The sequence below is a fragment of the Aedes aegypti genome, chromosome 2 (genome assembly GCF_002204515.2).
Source record: "Aedes aegypti strain LVP_AGWG chromosome 2, AaegL5.0 Primary Assembly, whole genome shotgun sequence".
Lineage (NCBI taxonomy): Eukaryota > Metazoa > Arthropoda > Insecta > Diptera > Culicidae > Aedes > Aedes aegypti.
The window spans coordinates 413,699,224-413,726,863 of NC_035108.1; the positions used below are offsets into that span (position 1 = coordinate 413,699,224).

The following is a 27,640-nucleotide window of genomic DNA, read 5'->3' on the forward strand; positions in this document are numbered from 1 at the left end:
AGTTTGGTGATTCTAACGGTAACAAATAGCAAGACGAAAGGAAAGTTGATAATCTATCATCATTATGATCAGGGCAGGCAATCGTCACCTTCAAATGGAAAAAGTCGTCGTCGAAACTAAAAAAAGAATCGTCATCGTCACTCAACCAGCGTTGGATGACGATTTGCTGCAGTTGTCCGCCACAAGGGCTCGGCGTCATGACGAAAAAAGAAGCCTCTTTCATTAAGGTCGAATCTTTGTACGAGAGCTCTGAGCCGACTAAAAATATTAACCGTGGCGTCGATAGATTATGAGCCTTTTTTGAAAAAATAAAACAAAAACAAAACAGCAAAACGCGTCCGGAATTGAACAAACGAGCTCTGAATCGTCAACGTTACGCGCTTACCAACAGAGCTATTGTTGAAGCTTGAGGAGTACGGGTTAAATTGCCAATACAAGCAATTCTCTGATGGCATTCGCCGTGTTGTGCATAGCAAGCGAATATACAATAAACGCCTCCTTCATTTGAGGAAGGGGAGCGAACGGAATGAAGACAAAGAGGTTCGTTGACGATTTTGGATTGACGTTCGTCGTGCATTCTTTCGTCGATGAAGAGACGACGACCTGCCAGAGTTATTATACTGGATGACGATGTCTTTTTTTATTTCGTCATCGCACTGTGACGAATCTGACGATTGCCTGCCCTGATTATGATTTCAGTCCTAATTTCATGATCCGTTTAATAAATTCCGCGTATGATTCGGCAATTTTAACAATTTATACATGTGTATTCGAATAAAACAGACTACGGGCATTTATTACCTGTTGCAAGGTTCCTAAGTGATCAGATATTTATCATTTTCTACAGCCTAATTTAATAATACCTACATTGGGTTGTAACAAAAATTTGATCTTGGGATGTTGATTTGCCTCCTAATCATAGTTTCGACAATAGTCACATGCTTACTATCCCTTATGGCAGTGTTGTTGATTCTATTGTCTATCGCTCATCAGTTTCGCGCCACCCGGCAGGGACTTGGTCCTATGTACCCAATACTCTGCTGTGTCTTAACTTCACGCAATACATTCTGTAGATGTGTGATACAGTTTGCGGAATATTATGATTTATCACTTCGTTCAGATGGAAAATTCTGTTATGGTACCATATTCACATATCAGATAACTCCCACCTGGAACGATGTAATACATCGGAGACATGTAGATTCAGATGTATGTAGACGATCTATGCCTAGTTCGGCTCTGATCGACAGGCAATCAGTGTATTCAGTTTTTCAACTAGCTTGAAGCGATGAACGTATCAAGACAAGCTCTCCACTATATCTGCTAGCAATCACCGGTCGTCGATAGACATTTCGGTTCTTTTCTGCTAAAGAAAGACCCGATTGTATGCCAAAGACTATGGCTCATGCTTTTCAATACAGCTGGAAAAACAAGAACTACACCCAGCACCAAATAGTACGTAACTATGAGGCGGACCGGAAGGTTTGATAAGCAATCCCCACCAGATTGAAAGTGATTCCATTTCTTGTACAGAAATTACACCATGGATCACCCTCTACTATGGGTCGATCTCGTATGAATTACATGTGGAAAAGAGTGACTAACACTGTGGAATACCGCTGTTTACTTAATTAAGGATATCTGAATCCAGTGCTGTTTTCAAAAATATCTAGTTTTGGCGATACAGAAAAGTTGAAAATTTGAAAATGCAAAATTTGTCAATTTCGGCCATCTTGCATGCAAGTTTGACAGCTTGTATAACAATTTATTTCCATACAATTCAAACGTCAGGGGATCAATACATATCAACAAAGTTCATAATATCCTTGATGCTCAGAAGTTATTTTATGATGGTTATGAAAACTATTGTATTTTGCCATAGAAAAGGAACCTAGAATTTTGTATGGAGACTGAAAACATGTTGAAAAAATCGATTTTATTTAAATTTATTCGTGCCATTTCAACCAAATTATATCTGATATGTAAGCTTAAGTCCTTTTTAGCATGCTTGGCGGATTATATCACAAAATGTTTGATAAATCATACTTTAAATATCTTGTAAACATCGATGAGAACAATGTTTCATACAACTGTAGAGACCTGTAGCTAAAAAATATGACGTGCTGGAAAATTTCTGAGAACGGCATCAGATTCAGCAACCCCAAAATCTACTAGAGACACATAATTTGATCCTTGACACGCAAAAATGTAATTTTTGTTACGCTGTGTAATAATCGTGACTAGCTGACCCACAATAGTGCGAGCAGTGTAATTATATACATTTTAGCGACAATCTCTGTTGCATACATGATGCGATTCCTCTATTTTCCCCCATCAAAACTCTCACCTCTCGGTCAGCAGTATCGAGCGCGTTCTCACACAATACCGAAATATTTTCCCCATAAAATACGCGCTGAGACGATAAAAGTTCCGCACATAAATCGAATTTAAGTAGTTTATTGCTCTATCCAAGCCGGACCCGGCGGAAAGCCGGTTGTCGTTCATTTCAGTGTGGGATCCACCTCATCACCCCGCAGATCAGACTTCAACACGCCACTGGGTTATCGTGGTGGCATGGCTGGTATCGACTGAGTGGTTTAAGAATAGGAACCTGAAACCTGAAAAAAATACTAGACAAGAACTGAAGAGAAACACCGGAAAGAGATCAACTCAGGAACCAAAAAATTAAAAGAAAGCAGGAGTTTTTCTTAGATTTTTCAAAAAATACGACTAAACTCTAATTTCTAACAGTTTATAATAATTCATCATAAAACTATGACAAGAATTACTGTTCGTATTATAGTACGCATTTTTCCATAAATTTCTTCAGAAACCTTATCAGAAATAAAATCAGGCATTTTTCCAAAGTTCAAAGTATTTTTCCAAAGATTTAGGAGTTTATTTAGTGATTTTTTACAGACCTCAAAATAAATCCCCCAAAATATTGTGTTCAAGGTGCTTTCAACAATTCTATGTCAATTTTTTCCCAAGGATCGTCCCAGAAATTACTCCAGAGATTGCATCAGGAATTTCTACAACTAATTTTTCAAAACCTCTTTCAGAAATTTTTCATGTAATTTCTAGGTTACAAAATTCAATTTATCGATCAATTTATCTAGGATTTAATCGAAAATATTCTTTCAAAATCCGTTTCTTAAAAGCTAATTTATATTTTTTTTACAAACATTACTTACTAATTACAGAGATAGCTCCAAGGATTTCTAAGAATTTCAACGAGATTTCAATAAGATTCTTGCTGGGAATTTCTTTAAGATTACCTTAAGGCGCAAGAGAAAATGGCACAAAAGTCAGAACTGAAAAGGCAGTTTTCTCCTTTTAAAATAACAAATTGATAAAAATAAAAACACACAGCTTTTTTATTTATAAAAAAAAGCTGTGTGTTTTTATTTTCTTCGATTTGTCTATTTAAAAAGAGAAAACTGCTTTTTCAGTTTTGACTTTTACACCATTTTTACTTGGGCCTTAAGGAGTTTAAGAAAAAAAAGTTAATCCAGAGAACTAACATTAAAAAATACACTTTTTAGAGGCTAGAGACTTTTTCGAATAAAGATCAAGTCTTTGAAAAGAGACCTGCTACCAGCCCTGTGGTGGTGGTGGTCAGTCAGTACTGAAGATGGGGCCCAGCAGTCAGACACCAGAAAGCCGTAACAAAAGCGCGACACCAACAGCAAACAACAGCACCAAACGATCAAACAGCGGCCAACAGAAAGAGCAATGATGATGACGACGACGACAACGAGAAGAACCGACCGTGAGAAAATTCCTCCAAACTAATCAAGAGCGAAAGAGATGGATGGATGGGTTGATGGAGGATGAGACTCGGTTGGATGGCTGGGAACCAATCTCTCTGGTGGCCGCCGATGCTGATGTGTACACAGAGAAAAATAAATTGTAATATCACGTCATTCTAGCTGCACATCACATTCCGTTGCAAATATGGCGTACAACTACATCTTTTGAACGTATAAAAGCAATCAACGACTGCAGAAAATCGTAGTCTTGCAATCAATAAAACCATTTTGAATATTTAACAAACAATAAATAAAAGTTTTACCCGGATTCGAGTCTCCGGATATAGAGTGGGAGAATTGCTTTCGATACCTCTCGGTCATCTCACGCCCGCTAAGAAAAGTGAGTTCAATATTCTACAAGTTTAGTGTTGTTACTCGAAATGGGTTTCTTTCCATTTTCGTCGATCGAAATTGATTACGTTTTGAGCGCAATATTATTGTAAAATTGATGGGATCGAATTCACTTACATCCGATAATTTTTACTGTGTATGTACATGTATGTAGGCTGTGCACCAAGCGGAGTGTGATTAAACCAAATTCAATCATTTCCCTCGTCTTTTCCCGACCCGTTGATTCACATGATGTTGCACGATTTGTGTGTACGGTCTGGTATTTGATCTCTGTAACGAAAACCATTGGTGAGGCTGGTGTGACTGGTGGTGCTGTTCACCATCACGCGCACTTGAACGACCTTCCTGCTTTCGTGTAAGTTACATCCAGTCATCGTTATTATGAATGAGAGCAACAATGGCTGCTGGAGTGCAATTAAAGTGGCTTAAACCGAGAAAACCGAAGTTACAACAAACTTAACAGCTTAGGTTTCTAAGACTTTTTCTCAAAATCTTAGGTACTTTTCATAAAAGGGTTGAAGCTCTAGTTGAAGCCACATATTTCCTTTTCGCAGATCCTGCCATATCATTTTCATAACAATTTCGAGAGTAAGTAGAAATTGCATTCTCACGTTTTTAAGACGGATCAAGAGTATAAGATCATCATTCTTTCATGATGATATTGATTTAACGTTTAATAATGACAAAAATGTTTGACTAATTGTTGGTCTATTTCCGCAAATCAGTTTTAAATATATGAACTTGCTGCACAGTGCATTGAAAAGTCGAAAAAGCAGCCATGGATGTAAATGTAAAATAATGGATGTCAACAGAAACACCTAAAGTATCTAAAACTTTGCTTTCAAATGACGAAATGAGTTCAACTCTATCCAGCCGATCATAAGAATGAGCAACGGCAGGATTGGCAACACGCAGTTGCTACTTCGAGGGCCCGGATAGCCGTAGCGGTAAACGCGCAGCTATTCAACAAGTGCAAGCTGAGAGTCTTGGGTTCGAATCACACCGGTCGAGAATATTTTTGAGTTGGAATTTTTCTTGGCTTCCCAGGGTACAGAGTATCTTCGTACTTGACCAGGGATTCAATTCTGAGAAAACTAAGATAATCTCTCAACCCTCTGTACCATTCGTGAAACTGCTATGCTTGTACTTGATACCGGATATACACATGCAAAAATGGTCAATTGGCAAAGCAAGCCATCAGTCAATAACTATAGAATGGACCAATGCACGGGTTCACTAATTTGACGTTTGAGCGGTGCCAAACTCACTCGTTGCCATGGTCACATGAATAACACGGCACCGTGCAAACGTCAAAATAGTGAACCCTTGCATCGGCACATTGCTCATAAGAACACTAAGCAGAGAAGCATGCTTTGTTTTTTTTCTATCTTTATTAACGAGATTTTTAGCCCTGGGCTAGTTCATCTCGGGACCAATGGCTTTACTTCCCTTCCGAAGGAAGTCGTCATGCTTTGTCCCAGTGGCTATCAACGCGCGGACGGTAATTTGTTATTAAACTCGGCAAATTTAACCGAGATTCGCACAGCCAAATTTGGCAAACAAATTTTTTAAGATCTCAGGAAATAGAAGCCGAGTGTCAGTTAATCGTGCTTCGTTGCTAAGCTACCGTACAATTTGTTAGCTGAGTCTGGGTTAAAATTGGAAAACCGAGATTCGCACAGCCGAGCTCGTGAAAAAAATCTTAGTGTGTAGCACATTTTCATTTCAGGACGCTAGTTAGCGAAGCAATCTTGCATCTGAGGTGAAAACATGCCAAAAAACTTCCATCATTCTTAGAAGAGAGCATCGATAAAGAAAAATCGATCATCTTACATTCGCCCTAAGAGTGGACCAAGTACAAAACTTGGGAAAATAGGATTGTTCTGTCATTATATGCAAAATTATTTCCTCTTTATTTCACTTTGATCTGATTTGATATATATTGTAAACTGGAAGAGTTATGTAACAAATTTACTTAGGATGATCAATAAAGGTTGGAAAAAAATATGCAGTCAGGGTGGACCAAGTGTTTTTTTTACCATAAAAACGAAAACGATCAGCGCGCAGAGAAATTCGAGAAAATGCAAGACATTTCATGTGCCAGATTTTTTTTCCTTTTCCAAGCATCAATAGAAATTCTTTATTTATTTAATTTAATATTAATTAATAAATATTACGTAACTAGTGGTCCCTGCAAACTTTGTCTTGCCATCAAGTAGGCTGATGAAAAATGACATGAAACGTCCCGTACATAATGACAGTTCCGTACACTCCCGTTTTTCCCGACCCTTCCGTTCAATTTCCTGTGCTTTTTATACACACAAACACGTCGGTTAACTTTAGGAACATAACCATGGAATAATTTTCAAAATCCGATAGCTCGTTCTCAAGTCATTTCGTGACATACAAACACCATTCCATTTTTATTTATATAGGTAGAAGATAGATTCGATGCCACTGTTTTCGATTTATGGCCAAACCAGAACCAAAACATTTACGAAGTAAAAAAATGCGAAGTGTTAAACTTTAAGTCCATTTATCTCAAAATATAATGTCACTTGGTCCACTCTGACTTAACGCCGACCATCTCTTGGTTTGTCATGTCGATATAACACATAATTTACTTTTTCCAAAGATTTCGTATTAATAAGTTTCCTTTGTCAAACTGGACTAGCTTTAATTGTTAATTAAAGATATTCGATTGCCAGATTGGCCTCTCCTTTTCATTACTGTTTTTGTTTATTTTGACTGGGAAAAATCCAATTTAATCATTTATTACAATTTTGATCTTTTAACACGACCTTTAACAAACATTTAATTTTGTCATCGTAATCAAAATAACATATTTCTTCTCTATGGAAGATGTGTGAGAAATAGTTCACAATCTTTATGGGATTCTAGCTAAATGTTGCACTTTCTTTACTTTCCCGTTCAACCAATGTTACAATTTCTTTATAGATCGTTATTCAGCGAAGGCGATCATCAACGAAATATAACGAATCGATATCGATCGCTATCGAAAGTCACTGACTGGTTGATCTCGAAGATCTCCTGCTTAAATCCAGCAAATAAAAAAAAAACATCACGATTGGCGGCATCCGTTGATTTCCAACTTGAATCAAAGAGCCTGAGTAGGAGGCTGTTTAAATTTGTCTCTCGGAGAGTTTGTCTAAAACATCGAAATTATTGCTCACTTTGATGCAAATTTAAACTTTACACCATCACCTTTGAAAGGGAGCATGCATTTCGAAGAAACACATTCTCCCCATTCTTGACACGTTTAATAACAGTTTACAGAATACAGATATTCTGCTATTTCAGGGTATGTTACAATTACCCCATTTTAGGCAACTTTCTGATCGAAATTAAGTGTGTACTTAACAACAAACTTTGGCAACAAAAAGAAGATGTTACAAACTGTTATGAATAAAAAATGTAACAACAACCTAACATACTTTATACGGTGGAACTTCTGCGCACAGAGATTAAATGATGTGATCAGTGTCGGATATTGGCTTCGGGGGTCTCGGATTAGATCTCGTTAAGAGGGCTCTAAATACAAAATTCAAAACATGTTTTAACACAACAAATATGAGTGTTGGATTAGAATTTTGAATGGTATGTTCAGATAGAATATTTAACAAAGAGCCCTTTTCACTCTTCAAATTGAAAACTCAATTAAATAAAGAATAATTCCACTAGACGAAAAGTACCACTAGTTTTCGACCAATTACCGAGATGAGCCAGCCTCAAACTGCAAATCTCTATTATAATAAAATAATTCCACCAATTCATATGTTTTAGTCTATTTTGCATGGATATTTGAAAACAGGCCCGGGATTCTTCTAGTGATATTTCTCTAGTGGATATTAAAGCAAAATAGCATTTAGTTTCATGCGGAATTAAAGCTATTTTCAAGGGAAATTTTGATAACTAGAACGAAAGCTATAATCAGAAACTAAACAATTTAGCTTCGGCTTTTTTCACTATTAATCCCTGAACAATACTTTTTTTATTATTTTTATTTTAGTTCCTATCCATATCATAGAACAGGGCTGCCCAACGTACAGCCCGCGAAGAGTTTAAATATCAGGGTGTCCATTCAAAATCAGTTTTCCGTTTCCCGGATTTTTCCCGGATGCCAAAAAGGTAAAAAACGGATTGATAAATGATTCTTGATTTAATATTTTCTGTTTTATTTTTAAATACAAAATGGTCAAATTTGGAGTACTGTTTATGTATTATTTTTTGATTAAAATTATAAAATATTGTGAGCTCAAAATGGTTTGAATTTCGAAGGAGTTTTGGACAAAAAGATACACACAATTTGTTGAAATATTTAAAAGACCGTCCACCTCCTAGGATCTATGGGAAGTTCAGAGAGGTTTTTTGCTCGGTGCATCTTAATTAAGACTATACAGTCAACTTTCGTTCGTTGCACTAAAACTGTAGCCCACTTAGTGAAAGACTTTCACTAATCGGGCTGAGTTTCGAGCTGTCAAATAACATAGAACAAAAGAAATACAGAGCTATCAACATTGATAAATTGCGTCTTATGTCAGAAAATGACGTTTGCCTTCGTTTTAGGTGGGCTATAGCCCAACTAACGGGAGCCCAATTAAAACGTAGCCCACTTAAAGATAGTGCAACGAACGAAATTCGACTATATTTCCATAAAATAGTAAAGTTCAATAGCTAACCCATTACTGTTTAAGAATGTCTTCGAAACTATGGGGTAGATATGGCTTATGACTGATTCCTGAAGAAAATATTGATCTGTTGAAACTCATGTTGGATGCACTGGGACTAGGGTTACCAGACGTACTCTTTTAGAGTACATGTACTCTTTTTTGTCTTAAAAAATTGTGTACTATTCTTTTTGCTAAATGGGCACAATCATACTCTTTTCTAGTTATAGCTGACGATTGCCGAACAAATCAAATAATATTATGAAGAAACCAGAAATTTCCCATGAAAACAGGAATCCAACGATTTTTGTTAAATTATAGCTGATTCGAATTGGTACGATTAGCTCAATAATTATCAGCAAGTATTCATTAGGTCATATATCTCACTAATTATAGATATAAGTGACCTAACGGTAAAACTATTGTTAAGAAATCAGCTAACTATTGATTTTTAGTTTATAGTTCATTATTGATTATCGATTTAGTTGAACTATTGGGAACAACTTTTGCTCAGGCACTTTTATTAGAGCGTCGTTTCCCGATGGTCCAATGGTTGAACACAGCTGTGAGAATGGAAGGATTTAACTTTAAAATATAGTGCCTAAAAGACGAAAATAAACTACTAAACTAATCAAGCTTACGTCTTCTATATTTCTTCAACAATTCCCTAGAAAAACTTAATTTAATAACAATACTCGAAATTCTTTTCAGATCCAAGGTTTGAAAAAGCACTCTTCTCAGTTCTAGTATCCTGTACAAACCATTTGGTATAGAACATTCTTGCCAAGTACTAAAATAATAATTGATAAACTATAAAATTGCCAAAACTCGAAAGGCTTTCTTTATGATATGTGTCATTATGAAAAAACGACTAAACAAATCTATTCACCTGGAATCAATGTCATTAACGATAATGTGAGCAACTACTTGAGATTAAAAAATAATACAAAAATGATCAAAACAAGTTAATTTAGATAAACACGTGAGTAAAAAAAGAATTTTCAAAATATGAAGCTATTAGGTTGAGTGTACTCTTAAGTACTTTTTTATAGAGTTCGAAAAATGTACTCTTTCCGGTAAGAGCAAATATGGTAACCGTAACTGGGACAGTATGTCTAAAAACATTTACTTGTTCTCTTATTAGGCTGGTTGAAATTTTTGCCATAAATAAAAAAATGCAGCACTTAAGCAGTATATCAATGATTTAGCCAAGAATCTAATGATAAATATCACAAAATCGGAGCAAGTATACCTAAAGTACCTCGCTATTTATTCATCCCCAAAGGTCTTGATATGAATTCATAAATAATCTTACAAGTAATTTGTTGGGAATAATAAAAATAAAACTATAAATCTGCCAAAATCTATACAAAATCTCGTAAAGGCTACGTAATGAATTTGTCAGTCCTTAATAGCAAAATTAGTCCAGAAAAAGCTTAACCTAGAATCAGTATCGTCAACAACCCTAGAAATCCGGCAACGAAAATTCATAATGAGTCTATCCATGACTTCAGTAGATCCACCAAGAACAATATTCTTTTGGCTCAACTTTTCGTCAACCCTTTTGTAGAGATTTCAAGAATTTCAAAAAAAAAATCATACAAGCATATTTTCTAGAATATCTAAAAACATTATTAGTAATATTACTACCTTATAGTTACCTTATTAGTAATATACTTTACTTTACTAAACTTTAAAGTGTCAGAAAGAACTTTTGAGAAACTGTTCAACTATTGACTCGATTACCGTTAGGATTCCAGCAAAAATCTCATTCAAAGTTTGTAGTGAATCGAAATGGAAATCTAACAATATTTTACCCCCACTACATGTTCATTTTACCCTCAGTATATGTTCATATTACCCCCATGGTATGTTCATTTTACCCACATGTTTGGAACAGTGACTCTGTAGAAAGACATTTTCAAAACTATAATAATGTTGATAAAATTCTACTCCCATCATAATATTTCAACTTGTTACATTGCATAAACATCTTTCTTCAATTCTGAGCAATTGAAGAAGAATCTGACAGCTTCATAAGCAAGAAAACATGAAAATTGCTTAGGGTGTTCATTTTACCCCCAGTTCCCCTAAGCTTTTATGCTTTTGGTACAACTGCGGCCGTGACAAGATCGAAAAGGATGCGGACGATCGCAGCAAGCTGTGCGCGAGGTTGGCTGCGTTTCGTTTTCTGTCACGATTTTGTTCGTTCTCCGATAATTTCTTATCGACCGATCAACGTAAGAAAAATCATGTTGCGTACAAGCATGAAGTTGTAGTGAAGTTAGGCGTTTCTCAAGTAAAAAAGTAGTAAATCGTGTACGATAAGTTTTTTTTGTTCGGAAATTTTCAATGCAGTGTGCGATAGAAGTTGAAAGGAAAGTATATGATTTTCCCGTCCTCGGTTACGCGTGAGTGAATAATGAAAGATGGGCTGTAAATTTTGGAACTGAATGTCATGAAGATTGCGAAGGCTCGCGGTTGCAGTTACTTGGAATTTGAATTCAGTGTTGAAGTGAAGCTAACCACAGAAGGGACCGAAATTACCTATCAAGAATGGTTCAGCTGCTGGTGCTGCAGTTTAAACTTCATCAGAAGGCTTCTGTAGCTGCACCAATGCCTTCAAATTGTAAACGCTACTTGAGGAATTCGATGAGAGATTTCCATTTTAAACTTTATTTGTTCTTCTATACTTTAATTGTTTTGCGCATTTGTTTTTAAATTTATGGGAGACAGTTGCGATTTGTGTATAACGGGAAAGGGGCAAAACAAATTTTTACCTATGTCCCAACCCAGGAGAACAACAAGGAGTGTGCATTAACTTTCTTAGCAACGCCACTCCCAACGACTTTACCTATAACCCTGAATTGAAACGGTTGGTACGGTTGTCCCCGTTTCATCCTTTAATTAGTTGAAAATATTTTGGCTATCAGTTTATTCATGCGTGAATAACCTGATCGTCATGATTTTTTTCAATTATCTTCAACCCCAAAGTCTGCACAGTGGGCCTGGCCATTTTAATATTTGTATCATATCGCTGATATTCTGCAAATATTAATGCTGACAAGAAAATACCTGAATAATTTTAGGTATTTCCAGGATGCTTTTCAATATTGGCTGTGTAAGTGCTTAGATTAGATTAGAATCGAAATGGAAATCTAACAAGCATAGCATAAAGAACCTTGTCAAGAATCCCTAAATCCGTTCCTAGAAATATTTCAAGAATCTCAATTAACCTTTCTACCGGCAGCTTTTTTTCACCACAAAAAAAAAATTCAAATCGCGATAACATTTTTGTTGTTTTGACAAATTTTGTTTTTCTATATTTTTACACCATTTTTTCACAATCTTCAGAAATTCTCAAAAAAAAACTCTATTCTATATTAATCTGTATCAGCATTGACAGTTGATAATCTGGTTTTGAAGATATTCCGGTAGAGTAAAGTGGGGCAAAAGTTCGAGTGGGGTAAGAGTTTCTTTTTAAGATTTCTAGCTCAATTCAAAACAAATATTATAAATGTCATGGTGGTTCGAATGCTATTCAAGTAAGAGACTTTCACTCCAAATATCATAAAAATCGATTGAGATTTGGAAAAGTTATGGCTATTTGTTGTTTTTCGACGTGAATATTATAATTTTTGGTCAAACTTTCGTTGCATGGAACCAATTGAAGATAAAATCTTTTTTTAAATTTTATGTAAGGGCGTTTCTAGGCCTATCATAATGTTGCTTTGAGGTGTATTAGTTTTTGCATAAATGCTTGAAAACAATTTTTAGCCCTTAGTGGGGCAAAAGTTCGAATCAGCGGGGCAAAAGTTCGACCCATGTAAAAATCACGGAAAAATTTGCAAGTTGCCTAAAATCCACATATTATCTTCAAATTTAGTTAAATTTGTCTGATCGTGTGAGAATTGTCACCAAAATTTTACATTTCCACTGAGTTTTGCGAAAAACTGCTATTTTTGAGTATATTACAATTAACTCGGTTTTGAACAATTTTTTGATGAAAATTTAGTGTGTATTTTTCGTTAAACTTAAGTTTACGGCTGGTGTAAGGCATGCCTGTCATAAAAAGATCGATATTTTGTGTTTTAGCCAGCGAACTTTTGCCCCACACTAGATTCGAACTCTTGCCCCACCAGTGGGGCAAAAGTTCGAATAAGACAATCAATTTTGAAACTGTTACTACTAAAAATGAGTAAATATTTTGACACAAGTTTGTTCAGCAAAATTACTGCCAATATGTAGAAGGTTCACTGTATGGTATTTATTTTGTTTTAACTGCTATTGTTTTCCTAGAAGCTTTGATTATACCACTAAGGTCGAACTTTTGCCCCACCTTACTCTATTCCTTGAAGCACCGACACTTCTCATATAAAGTTTATTTGGTCGTCCTTTTATGTTTAGTGAATTTATCAAAAAAAAACTAAAATGTGGTCTATACAATATTAGGCAATGAGGATTTTCTCTGTAAAAAATCATATAAAGTTTTTTGAAGTTTCAAGACCTTGTTACGGCCGGAGTGTTTCAAAAAACATAAAAGCTCCATATTCATTACTCGTCCAAAAACGGTTGTACCGATTTGTATCATTTTTTCGCAACAGACTCTAATTAAAGTATAATTTTGAAAAGCAAATGACCGAACATGGGAATGTAGCATGTAGCCTGAGATATTTTCATGGGTTATAGCTACGCGTCGGTCCCCCAAGAAATCTGGGATTGATCAAAACCGGTAATGATTCTAAAAATAGAAAAGTTCTCAATTGTGAAAAGTTATGCAGAAATATTGAGAAACAAAAAAGTTTTCGTGATTTGAATATTTTTTGTGCTGAAAAAATGAAGCTGATTGTACACAAATACACAATTTCCCGGTGTGATCTCCAAATTCCCGGGTATTTCCCGTATTTTTCCCGGTCATTTGTAATTCCCGGGTTTTTCCCGCTTTTCCCGGTTTCCCGGATGGATGGACACCCTGAAATATTTGTATCTTTCCGGACCCGTCGATTTTGTTTTTCTAAGCACTTGTATTTAAATTTGCATTACTGTTATTCATGACAATTTAGCTTGAAAAGGTCGTTTGAAGCCCATTTTTTACTTCTTTATAAAAAAAAACTAGATTTGTAGCTAAGTTCATTGAAATTTGAGCAAATTGGTCAAATAAAATCTATCTAAATTATAGGTAGGATTCTACAAAACAAGTTCTGGAAAAAATTCTAGCAAAATCTTGAAGAGAATTATCTCAAACACTGAAAGATTAACACAAAAGCTTAATGGAAACCTTTCTACAGATTCTTACAAAATCTTAAGCAAACATAACCCTCGCATAATTTTTGACGGGATTCGTAAAGAATTATCAGCAAGAGTTCTATAAACTCGTAGAAAGCAATTTCACATATTCACTGAAAGGAATCAGGGAGTGAAATTATCGGTCACTACGATAATCATCGGTCACGACGATAATCATCAGAAATATAATCATCTTTCATCTAGCGTGGTTTCATCTAGCGTGGTCGCGTGCTTTGGTTCGCACGCTCTAAAAATGCTTTTGGCCATTGGTTCAAATCCCGTCGGTGGCAATAATTTTTGTGGTATGGTATTTTTGGTAATGTGTGGCGATAAGTTTAGAACCGATAAAGTTGGATCATCGAAAATTAACTAAACGATCTTGGCTTATCGTCAAAACTATGATCAACAATTATATCAATTCACGAAATGTGTTTCTCGTAGATAAAAGCAGCAAGGAATAGTCGGGTAACTTGAAAAACAATCATTTTCGCCTTATTTCCGTGATAATTTCATTCAGTGAATACTAACAGAATCCCAACCACAATTCCCACATAATCTTATGTATGATTCTAATTAAATGCCAAGCAAGACATTCGCAAAATCTCGGACAGCACTCTCATGCAATCCAAAACGTGACACGGCAAAACTTTCAAGGCCACCTGACAGAATCCTGTGTGGATTTCTGATAGCATGAGTAGATTTTTTTTAAATAAAATCAATTTCCATAAACCTTTTATAAACTTAGGCAATGACGTACGTTCATATTGATATGGTTCCAGACATGTTCCTAATTGGCCACTTCCCCCAGGGCACTTGAAACCTACAATACAGTGGTCAAAGAAGTTAGTTGCTCTACAAAGGCTTCCAGAAGCATCACCTTCAAAAATCTTGATAGTCTAAACTCATTTTGATGTGTTTCCGGACATGTTTTAATTGGCCATATCCCCCGGGGACTGGAATTTAGCCTAGAGTGGTCGTGGCAGTCGGTAGTGCTGAAAATGCTTCAGAAGCGACACCTTTAAAAATCTTGAAGTTTGATGCTCATATTGATATGGTTCCAAGTATATTCCTAATTGTTCACTTCCCCCAGGACATCTGGAACCTACTATAAAATGGTCAGTGCATCTAATGGTTCTGAATATGCTGCTGGAAGCATCATTTGAAGTTTGATGCCCGCTTGGATATAGCTCCAGATAAAATAGACATGGTTTAATACAAACATGACTGACCGAAAACTTGGAACCAAGGTTACGGAAGAGGTCATATTTCTGAAGATTTTCAACGTATCTCAATGCGGTGGCATTCAACTTTCTATTAGGTCTAGTTTCTAGGAGAAATGTTTACATCTATGCAACTTCACATCGCATAAATATACAAGCGACAGAAAAAATGCCATTTGATCATGACCTCGGAAAACCCGGAACATCTCCAGTGTCAGGTTGCCGTAGACTGCTTCTGGATGCATTGGATGCATTAATTTTTCGTAAAGTTATAAGCATTTGATTTCAAGCAAAATTTTGCCTATCTCAATCATTTTGCCTATCCCCTGTTTCAAATTTAGAATGGTTTGTTTATAGATAATATATTAGCCTAGATGTGATCTGTAACATCTGAAACCGAACCCTAGTTATTGTGAACTGAAATAATGTTTCATTCGAAAAGTGTAGATCACGTGTGGATCACGTTTGAGTACGAGGGGTTTCAACAAAAAAATAGTTGTCATAAGGAATTGGATCCATTTTAGAAGAGATTTGCATATGCCTTAAAAATGCATATACAATAGTATTTCTTTTAGGAATTCAATATACTGAACCGAATAAAAACGGTAACATACATTAACATTTTAAACATAAAATTTCAGGCAAATTAAAAAATGTTAGGGATTTTTGTGCATAAATGAATGTAAAACTGGATTATTTTCCAATGTTCATGTATCTCGAATATTTTATCGAAAAGGATCATGGTATGGACCAACATTTCGTAATTAGAAGTTTTCTTTCTGACGGATTTCATACAATTTTTACTGACAATTTTTCATACATTTTGTATGGGACAAACTTAGCTTCAGTTAGTGCAACTTCGTCAATAATCGCAATGTTGATACCATGAATCGCTTATAGATCTGATATGTGAAACTGATCAAATTTTAATTTTGTATGCTTTACCCGAAACTTATATATATAATATCTGGTCGAACATTATACATTGATACTTATCAAGCATTTCAATCTGTTTAACGTCTTAGATGTCTTTCTAACATTGCATTGAACTACAATTTCATATAAAACACCAACACTAAAATTATCAACTCTTTAATGAATGTTCGAATCCTCTGAGCAGAATCTCAAATAGAGAAACTTTAAAGTAGATGGAGTACCGTGTACCTTTTAAATTCCGCTCCTAAATGCTTGTCTTTGACAGATACGCGTATTTCGACTACCACTTGCAGTCTTCTTCAGTGTCAGTTACTCGTATCCACTATACGAGTGGATACGAGTAACTGACACTGAAGAAGACTGCAAGTGGTAGTCGAAATACGCGTATCTGTCAAAGATAAGCATTTAGGAGCGGAATTTAAAAGGTACACGGTACTCCATCTACTTTAAAGTTTCTCTATACTAAAATTATGTTTAGAACACACTCAATCACGATTTGCTTGTTTGGTATTTTTTTATACTGGGTACGAATTGTAAATCATAAAAATACCGAACTTTCAGCTTTTTGATTGGAAACTTCTAAGGTTCAGTAATAATTTTTACTTTTTACTAAACTACGGCAGCTGTCAGACCCAATTTTGCAACATTGCCGACCAGGTCGAAAAGTCAGTAAAAACAATTACTGACTACTCAGTAGTTGATGTTTTTGTACTGACTTGTCGTTAAAATCAAATCAAAACAAACTGATGCGCATGCGGGAATGTGTCAAATGAGAATCTACTGCTATAGAATCATCCGGCGCCATCAGGAGACACGTCCACGGCATCCAAACTTTACCTGCATCTATTTTGCGCTTTCTAGTGGTAAGTAGTCGAAATTTAGTGATTAACTCAACTATTTTAAGCAACCAAAATGGCTCAGCACGGTTTTAACTGCTTTTACGTTGGTAAATTCACCTTTTGTATGCAAACCAATCAAATAATAATAGTTTTGTCACATATTTTTCGATTACTTCCACTGAGATACGAGCATACCGTAATATCTCACGAAAAATGCTTAATAAGGGACATGTCCATGTTGACTGAGTTTTATTTGTATTGTGTTTGGAGAAAAAAAAACAGAATCCGGAGGAGCAAAGTGTGAAGCATGGAAAACTGGAAAGCCAGTAAAAACTCTCTACAATTTTACTGAATAAGTCAGTAATTTTCATCTATCAAAACATATTTTGGTTTACTGGGTTTTTTCGGTAATCGTTAAAATTACCGAAAAATCCGTAGTTCCAAAACCCAGTAAAATTTTACTGGGGTCGGTAATCTGAATTGGCTGTGTAGACTCCCATCACTCTCTTTTCGCTTTGGCATCGAGATACACAGCAAAAACTGTCATTAAATATAAATCATCCCATTCCCCGCGGATCAGCCATCTGACCCAGGCTCGAGCTAGCCGTAGATTGAACATGTGCATATATAATACGCCAACAATAGCCTCATCAGTGAACACCGAGAACCTTTTCGACAGTATCGTAATGTCAAGTATAAACTCTTTTACTGCAAACATCGTTAAAAATATCGAAAAGTTGCAAATTTGGGTAATATTTATAGCTAATAATTATATTCCAATTATTCTATCCATGAACAATGTGAAGTTCTTCCAAAGCTATCAAAACCTTATGGACTTTATCTTTGACATACCTTGACATTATCATAATACACTTCTTTGCGCATTCATCTAATTCTAAAGCTTTTTTATGTAATTTACTATAAAGTCAGTACACTAAAGTAACGGGAAGGCACATTTCACATCAAAAAGACACCGCGCACCCCAAAATGGCAAAATACCCTTGCCACCCGAGAAGCTGCCTATCGCTGATGATGATGATGATGATTGAGAGATGAATAAATAATTACCTTTGCATGCAGTATCACAATGACCATGTTGTTGCGATCCCGCAAGTACTTCTCCATCGCTTCCCGTGTCAGTCGCCGTTCCTCGATGGGACCCCGGAAGAGCGCATTACCGGATGGTCCCATACTTCCAGCGTTCGTGTTGGCCGAAACCGGTATCACAGCACCGCCACCGAGCCGTGGAATGAGCGCTCCTCCGTGATGCGTAGGTGGACTCGGTGGCGTCTGGCCGTAGCCCGGAATTCCGTATTGATGTGGCATGGTGGTAGATTGGAATGCGAGAGTATATGTGTGTGGTTGAACTAGTTTTTTTTTTATTTTGTTATATCCTGCTATATGGAGGGCAAAGGGGGCCAAATCAAGGCCGCTATTCTAGATTATCTTCCAACTTCGTATTGCCTTGTCAGTTCGTGGGAACAAACTAATGGATCTCTAGCGATGGCAAATTATCTCACTGGTATGTCTTCTTGAAGAATTCCACCACCATCAGCAGCATTTTAGCACTTTTGACATTTTTGCTCATTCATTCATCTTTTGCCTGCTTTTTTCACACACTACTTATATGTACACCCAAGACACGATGAGACGGACAAGATCCGGATCATGGCTTCTCGCTACCAGCATCGGCAGTCATCGCAATTTCTTCCTGTTGCTTTCACATGTACCATTTCTAGCATTTCAGTTCAGGGAGTATTGGCCGATGACAGAATCCACTATTATTCATTCATAAAAAAAATCCTACGTTCGCACTTTGTACACCACTCGCGAGATCAGTTCAATTCAGTCTTATGAACTTGGAAAATACACTTTTCTTCACTAGAGTTCTCAAATGTCTGCAGATGACGGGGTCCTTTTCTACTACACACTACACAGCTTCTGTTGCGCAGGGAGCCCAGAGCATACACACAGTGAAAATCAATGCTGGCCAATGTTGTTTGTCAAAACCTGCAGAGAAACATGGAACGAGAAAAACATTTTACGATTCTGCTGAATGAAGTCGGCCGAGTTCATTCTCTCTCCGATGGATTTTGTTCCAAATGCATGCCGTAGGAAGTGGTGCCATATATTATAAATTAAGCATAATAATTGTTCGGGGTTTTTATATATTATGAAGCCGAAAGACATCTCAGTTTATCCACCTATTTGTATTTGACGTCTAAATATAGTTGTATTGCAGCTATTAGCAAATTATAGGAGAAAGCTGGAGGAAATGTTTTCTGATAAATTATTTTGCGATACAAGAAGTCTCTCAACAAAGAAAAAAATCTACAGAAGTCTCTGTAAACATCCAATTATTGTAAGGGTGCAGTGTGACTCAATTTTAACATGGTACCAAAACTTCCACCGCGCAAATCTCACGAAGGAAGCAAATATAAAGTGATTTTTTTATTACCAGTTTGTGTACTTAGCAATGGTTCATTGGTTTGCTATTTCTTTAATTTAATGCCTTCAAAACGCGAGTACGCGCTCAAATCAACCATTGTGACGACCATCAATTCCGTTTGGTATGCATATTTCTAAGAAGTTGTCCGCTGTGACAACTTCTTTGAAATATACATAACGAACGCAATTCTGGAGAAAATATTTATGTGGAAGCATATGATAATCATATCATGCTAATGCATTTAGTTTTGAACCAATTAATGATTGGTAATCAATATACTATAATTTTGCATATGAACTAGTTCAAGAATGGAATCAATTTGAAAATAGCGATTGGTCCGAAAAATATGTACTTTTTCATTATATTTTCCAGGAAAATTACACCACGAACTTTTTCCAGATTTTTTTTAAGAATGTTCCAAGTCACCCAGAAATCCATCCAGTGGTTTTCTAATCGATTCCCTCAAAAATTTTCATTTGGGACATCTTCAAGAGTTATACCAGTAATTTCTTCAAAAAACGTGAAATTAACTTTTGTAGATTTTTATGGAAAAACTTCAATAAAAATCTCTAGAACAGTGGTTCTTAATCGGTGGTCACTATTACTTCTCGGAGATCCGTGGAACTACTATCAAAGATGTTGTTTTTTTTATTGGTAACATAATGCTAGTGCGGTATCTTCTTCTCATACAACTTCATTTTAAGAAGACCAATACTATCATCAAGATATGAGAAAAACAAACAAAAATTTAAGCAATAACCCAATCAATCAGTGTGACAATTTTTTAAAGATCTTTATCCAGCGAAGGCGATCTCCAACGATTCAGAACGAATCGATATCGCTTCGGTAAATCGATTTCGGTGAATTCCTTGTAAAATTCTAAGTGGTTTCTTGGCCACTATTACCAGGTATTACGTCTCCAGTCTCCACTGAAACATTGGGAATAAAAAGCGTTGATCTTTACTACATGTAGCATCTACTCAAAAACAATATCCACAAAGTGAACATGAGCTTCTACTACAGTAGCAGTGACTGATGCTGCAAAGAAGAAAAAAAAACGTTAAGAAAAATCCATTCAAAGTGATTCTGCACGTCAAGAAAAATTTATTCAGAGTGACGCTTAAAATTAATACAATCATGCATATGAAGGAAATGCAAGGAATCTAATCGATTACGCGACAATTTGCACAAGTTCATGAAGGTGCTGTAATTTGACAAGATTTGTGGTGTAATTTTGCGATTAGTCTGGTATTCTCTTTATGTGTATAATTTTATGATGATGGTACATCGAAGAATTTTTTGGGTGGTTTTCGGTCTTCGCCAACGCTAGTGTTTGACGATTTTTTGAATTCTAGCTTAAAATCTATGAAGAGATCTTGAGATTACAGTTATCAAACTAGGAATTAGGTATTTCCTAGCACCAGTACTGAGATTCTAGTGAGAATGCGGTAGAATTTTGATGCTCTCCGTGTGTTTTCTTAACAGCATGTTGAATTCCGGAAATTTTAAGTGTTTCTGTGATATTCTCATTGTTTCGTTGGGGTTACTTATAGTATCTTTGAAATTTCTAGAATATAGCATTTTGGGGCCCAGATAGCCGTAGCGGTAAACGCGCAGCTATTCAGCAAGACAAAGCTGAGGGTCGTGGGTTCGAATCCCACCGGTCGAGGATCTTTTCGGGTTGGAAATTTTCTCGACTTCCCTGGGCATAGAGTACCGTAATTTCGGGTGAAATTGATCATTTTTCACGGTTTTTCTAGTCTGTTTTCTATAATGTTGACAATACCATACAACTAAATGCAGGAAAACAAGTACGAAGGTGAGCCTCATCGACTCAGGTACCGAAATTTTCTAACAAAGGTCATATTAGTTTTAACAAATATATCTAAAATAAAAAATCAGGGGATCTCATTTCGGGGTGAAATTGATCACTTGTCAATGCCATTATTGTTAGTTTTCAAAACAACTTTACATGATAAATTTAAGCTCCCTGAATCAGAATATGCTTGTCAAATTCTTAACAATGCAATATTTAAATACATAACGAATAGTTAAATTTCAAGATTTTCGCGGAAAACGCCTAAATGTATGCAATTTCCTAAGGAATTCAATGATATCTAACAGAAATTCAATTATTTCAACCATTTGAACTAATTGGTACGAGTTTTGGTGATGAAATCTGGTTTGGGGATATATCTCAAGCATCCTTACAAACTTTCAGGTTTATACCATGTTCAAATCTTTGCTTAGAAATAGAAGTTTAGAGGTGTTTGTCAATACTGCACCGTGCATCATTTTGAAATTTTACATTATTTTCATAGTATTAAACATTCTTCAACGCAAAAAACTTCACAACACACAATTTAACAATAGTTACGACAAACAACATTCATTTACTGCAGCTTACATTGATATTTATGCTCCATTACGAATAAATAAAATCGTGTGATACGATGATCAATTTCACCCTTCTGATCAATTACACCCGATTTTACGGTATCTTCGTACCTGCCACACGATATACGCATGCAAAAATAGTCATTGGCATAGTAAGCTCTGAGTTAATAACTGTGGAAGTGCTCATAAGAACACTAAGCTGAGAAGCAGGCTCTGTCCCTGTGGGGACGTAACGCCATAAAGAAGAAGAAGAAGCATGTTGAGATTTTTATGGGAATTGTAGTGACTTCGATGGTAGTCAAATTTCATGAGAATCTCCCCTAAAACACCAGGGTTCCCTTTGAAATTATTAAAATTCTTATCGATTTCACAAAAAATCCCATTGGAAACTAGAAAATACTTACCGACATTAAAAGGTTTTGAAGCTTTGCTTTGAAATTCAAACGGAACTGGAGATCAACGGAATCTCAAAGGTTTTTACAATAATTCCAAAGATTGATTTTCAGAATAAAATCAATTCAATTCAAAATATTCACACAATAATGCGCAGGAATCCCACTGAAATCTCATAAATTCTTACTGAAATTCCGTCTCAAAGATACTCACAGAATTCCAAGAGGTTAATAACCGGAATCCCATTCCCACTCGAATTCTATTGCTTTTGCCAAATTTCTAATAGATTTGCAATATTCCTAGAAAGGCTTTTAAAATTCCAGAATTATCACTAAAAACGGCGGTGGAATCAGCAACCTTTAATTAAGTAAATAGCGGTATTTTGAAGTTTAAGAGTGTTATTAAACGTCAGTTTGGTTTATGAATCAAGCTCTTCATCGATCTTCTCCACTGTAAACAAAGGTGACAAGATGCCCGTTTATCAGCATATGTTCACCTCAGGACGCAAGATTGCATGGCTGCCAAGCGGTCTGAAGTGAAAACATGCTAGCAAACTTGCATCTTGTCATCTTTATTCACAGAAGAGAGGATCGATTAAGAGAAACCAATCATGTGACTTACTGCCTTATTCTAGCACATGCTTGAAATATAATATGATTTTATAAGGCTCTCTCTCAACCATCTTTTTCCAGCAACAAGAACACGTGGGATTTTCCGGAAATTGGAATATCGAGTTATGGAGAGTAGATCCTAATTCATATACCATGATTACTTATCGTGACGGTGATCTTGAATTTCTCTCAGAATGCTTGTCGATCGTCGTAAATCGTGGTGGTGTATTTTGCGTGAATATTCCTGTATGATCTAGGAATTATCGTACAGAAGACAGCAACGCGATTTGAAATAGCTGTAATGATCTACTAGAGAAACTGTGTACTTAAATACCGCTTTCATATTGTCTAATAAACAAATTATAACATACCGTCATATCTTCCTAACTCGACATTGAAGGGACTATCAAGTTAGGAAGCTATCAATATACAAAGCATATTTTCTTCTTCAATTTTTGAACTTTTATTTTATTTTATGAAATTCATTTATTTGAAATGAAGATTTGAACGTAAAAATAAGAGTAAAAATTTAGCACATTTACCTACGACACACTTTATGAACATACTTTACCTTCCGGTCGTCGCGTGGTTGACTACTGTCAGAACCACCACGCTGCTGTTGTGATCGAAAAGCGAGGTTTTTTCATCAGTGTTGTACAAAATACAACAGCGCGACGACTGAAGTGTGAATAAAAAAAAAAATGTTTGTAACCCTGAAATGGTTCATTTTTATCTTTATTATAAGAGATTTCTACCCTTGGGTTGCACGCTATGTCTAAACCAGCAGATTTTGAAAATCGAATGTACCTCAGATTTTTTTTTCCGCTAGAGTTCATATATAACCCAAATATTATATTTTCATAATCGAAAGGTTTTAAAATATTCCATCGGTGTAGGAAAACGTGGTTTTCATTGATTTTCATAGTCTTTATAGGAAAAAATAGCTAAAAAGTGGAAAAAATCAAATTTTTACCAATGTAACATTTTAAAACCTTTTGATTTTGAAAATATAACCCAAATACTGAACTCTAGCCGAAAAAAATCCGAGGTACATTCGATTTGCATAATCTGCTGTTTTAGACATAGCGTGGGTTGGTGCATTTCAAAAAAAAAATGGTTTCGAAGGAAGTCAGAAAGCCCTAACAAATTTACTAAGAGTAATAAATGAATTCGAGAGGAATAATTTGAAGCCATCTTTCAGGAAAATTAGATGTATTTTTAGTTGAAAAAATATAAGGTGGATTTCAGAAAAAAAAACATCGGAATAGTTTACGTGGGAATCTCATAATAAATGTTGATGTGGAGCTTATGAACTTATGCCTTCTGTTTCTAAAGCAACCAATTCGATAAATTACCTTGAGGAGTTTCTAGAAAAACTTCTTGAAGACTACAAATCACCTAAAGGGAAAATCAAAACCAAATACTGAAAAAATCAGTACATGAATCCGTAGACAATTTCCTGGGAAATTTCTGTCTCAATCCTTGGAGAATTAGTTACGAAATTCCTGGATAAATTTGCGAGTTATTCCTATACGAAATGCATGTGGGATCTATTTTTGGGAATTAAAGAACTTTATAAAAATGGGGACGGACCTGGTGTAGTGGTTAGAACACTCGCCTCTCACGCCGAGGACCTGGGATCGAATCCCATCCCCGACATAGTCACTTATGACGTAAAAAGTTATAGTGACGACTTCCTTCGGAAGGGAAGTAAAGCCGTTGGTCCCGAGATGAACTAGCCCAGGGCTAAAAATCTCGTTAATAAAGTCAAATCAATCAATCAACTTTATAAAATCCTTATATCCCGTGGCTTGACTGCCGTTCAATTGGACTTTAATCAATCGAATCGTTAGGCATTTTCCATTCCGGAGTTTTTAAAAGCGACAAGGGGCCCATTATTCAGACAATAAACTGAATATAGACGCGTCCCGAACTCCATTTTGCTAACTGTGAAAGGAAAAATATGTGAATGTTGATAGTCATTTAACGTTTCTTACAAAAAGGGAAAAGAGGTGTGTATAATGATTGTTTTGCATGAAGTTCGTAAATATGTTTTGGGGTCGCCCGCCCCCTTTGGTGAAAATCCTGGCTACGCCCATGAGTACGCTGCCTATGAGAAATCAATCCCTCTCTTTCACTCTGCCATGAAATTAGTAAACAACAAGGCCAGTAAACGTCAAAATCTCATACAAAATCAATACAGTACAGTGCCCCATATGAGCATGTATATGTCCTATATCAGGCCTCTGCACTGTTTTGATTTTGTAAAATCACGACGTTTACTGGCCTTGTTGTTTACTAATTTCATGGAAGAGTGAAAGAGAGAAAATGTTTTTTGTACAGAGCCTCATATTGAAGATATCGCGCATTATTTCGAATTACAGAATATCGAGTCGACTGTATTCATATTTGAACTAAGTATTCAACATCATATGGGCGGTGTTCAGACAGACCGGACTAGATGATATTTTTTACCCACTAAAGAAGTGTAAAAAACTCCAATAATTCTGAATTTCCCGACGCTATTTCAATACAAGCCTTCATGAGTCGATGTTCCGTAACTCGATATTGACTCATCGAACCATACTAAAAACAAAGTTTCATGGATACTATTTTGGTCCCCTCAAACAGCTTTCAAAAGCATTTCTTTTCCATTACTCCATATTTCCATGAGTCGATGGTCTCTTTAGATATCGACTCATGGTGATTTGACTGTATTTCTATCATGCTTCGATGAAAAAAATTTTGGTAAAGGAAAACTCTTTCATTCTTCTTCTTTTTCATTACGTTCCAACTGGGACAGAGCCTGCTTCACAGCTTATGAGCACTTCCACAGTTATTAAGAAGTTATCAAAAAAATTTCCACCCGATCCTCGACCGGCGAGATTCGAACTCATGACCCTCATTTTGCCAAAAAGCTGCGCGTTTACCGCTACGGAAAATCGTTAAAACAAAAAAAGTTAAATAGAATGCTAAATCCTCAATTAGACATGTAATAAATTATATTTTCATATTACTTTGATAATTATGATTTTAATAAAACCATCTACATTCAGCAAACTGGCACCACTCCCGTCGGGGAACTTCATTCAACAGAGCCACTAGATGATTTCTACTCGAAAACACCTCAGCTCAACACATAGAAAACATAAATTTCAACTTACCAATGAACACTGCCTTTCAAAAACTCGCAGCAGCTTTCGGTCGAGTGTCAATTGTAAAAAATAAACAGAAAACACTGAGCAACATAACCTAACTTTAGCTTCTCCGTCCGTAGGCGATAAACTTTCTTCTGTCCAAAGTGGAATGCTTCCAACCCACAACCACCGGATTCGGACGGCAGATGTCCGCGTTCCCCTCCTGCAATCAATGTTTACACGCACAAATTCAACACTTTTAAATTTTATCAATGATCAAGTTCAAGGCTTCGGCCACTAATCCATTCATAATCCGTTTGATGCGGAAAGGGCACCACAATCGTACGAAAGTTTGCATCAATTAGTAAAGCAAAGTTTCACCCGAAAACCACCGGGAAATGTAAGCACAGCACAATTTTTGTTCCGTCCATCAACACGCATAAATTTCCACCGAATTATTTTCACTTCAATGAGAAAAGGAAAACAGTTTTGTGAGAGCCGAAACCCGCAAAAGCCGTCTACGCGCGACTACACTCAACGCATTCACGATAACGTATGAATGGGAGCGGTGGCGGTTTCGTTCGGTTGCCTTGGTTCGAAACTCGCATGAAACCAAACAAAACCTCTCTCCGACTCCGAGCACCGTGAAAACAACCATTCCGAACACACGCACACACTCGAACAAAGGCCATGTCTAGTCGTCGGCTGCGCAGCATAAAATACCGCTCTCCGACGACGGTCCAGCCAGTAGACACAAAACGGTGTTGGTTGTAAAACTATCGTGCGTGTGCTCCACGTGAAGGATGTGTTTGTGCCATCGGATCGGAGCTCAGCTCAACAGAATGAAATGAATGACGAGAGAATGAACACCTGTGTCGATTCCCACGCACTGTTGCCGTCTTTGCGGCGATAAGTTTGAGAGTCTAGAGAGATTCGCGATAAGGGCCTATCTGACAAATCAATAACAATGAGAAAATAATCAATGAAATTCTCATGTACAATTTTAAATCCCAATTGGAGAAAATATACTCAAACTTTAACCTTTTCACCTTAATACACATTTCATAAACCTAGTTTTAAAATCCTCATCAATACCACACACATCTCCTACAATTCCCCTAGCTATTTCGTACTCAAAAAATCTTCAAAGGTTTCGCCTAAAACGTACTCGAGAATGCCAGTATCGCCCAATGTTATGAGCCTATAATCGATATTATTTTCAGTGTCGCCTGTCACTTTGCGCCGTGTTTACATTCTGGTTTCAATTAAGCCCGCCATGTACGCCTTGTTTATTTTTTGTTTGCAGTGTCGCCGTTTACTCTCGCCGTGTTTTGATTTCGATTTCAGATGCGCCCATCACTTTGATAAACAAAAACACAGGCGTAATCAATAAAGTGTGTGGTTTTGCATGACGTGAAGTTTCGCCTTCTACAAATTTGCGTTTTTTGAATAGTTAAATTATCGATAGGGGAAAAGTTCAAGTGCAGTGAATAGACAATCAAGCCACAATTTCAACGCTAT

General features: G+C 36.3%; 1 protein-coding gene across 1 annotated transcript in view; it reads right to left on the reverse strand.

Moving 5' to 3' along the window:
• The window catches only part of LOC5567981 (suppressor of hairless protein), a 51,115-nt gene extending 24,403 nt beyond the window's left edge, over positions 1-26,712 (reverse strand). The window contains exons 1-2 of the mRNA XM_001657752.2: positions 26,147-26,712; positions 18,201-19,142 (exon numbers count right to left, since the gene is read on the reverse strand). Of these exons, the coding sequence (XP_001657802.1) occupies positions 18,201-18,458 (258 nt within the window). The 5' untranslated portion in view covers positions 18,459-19,142; positions 26,147-26,712. The remainder of the gene's footprint in view (positions 1-18,200; positions 19,143-26,146) is intronic.
• Positions 26,713-27,640: the final 928 nt, after the last annotated feature.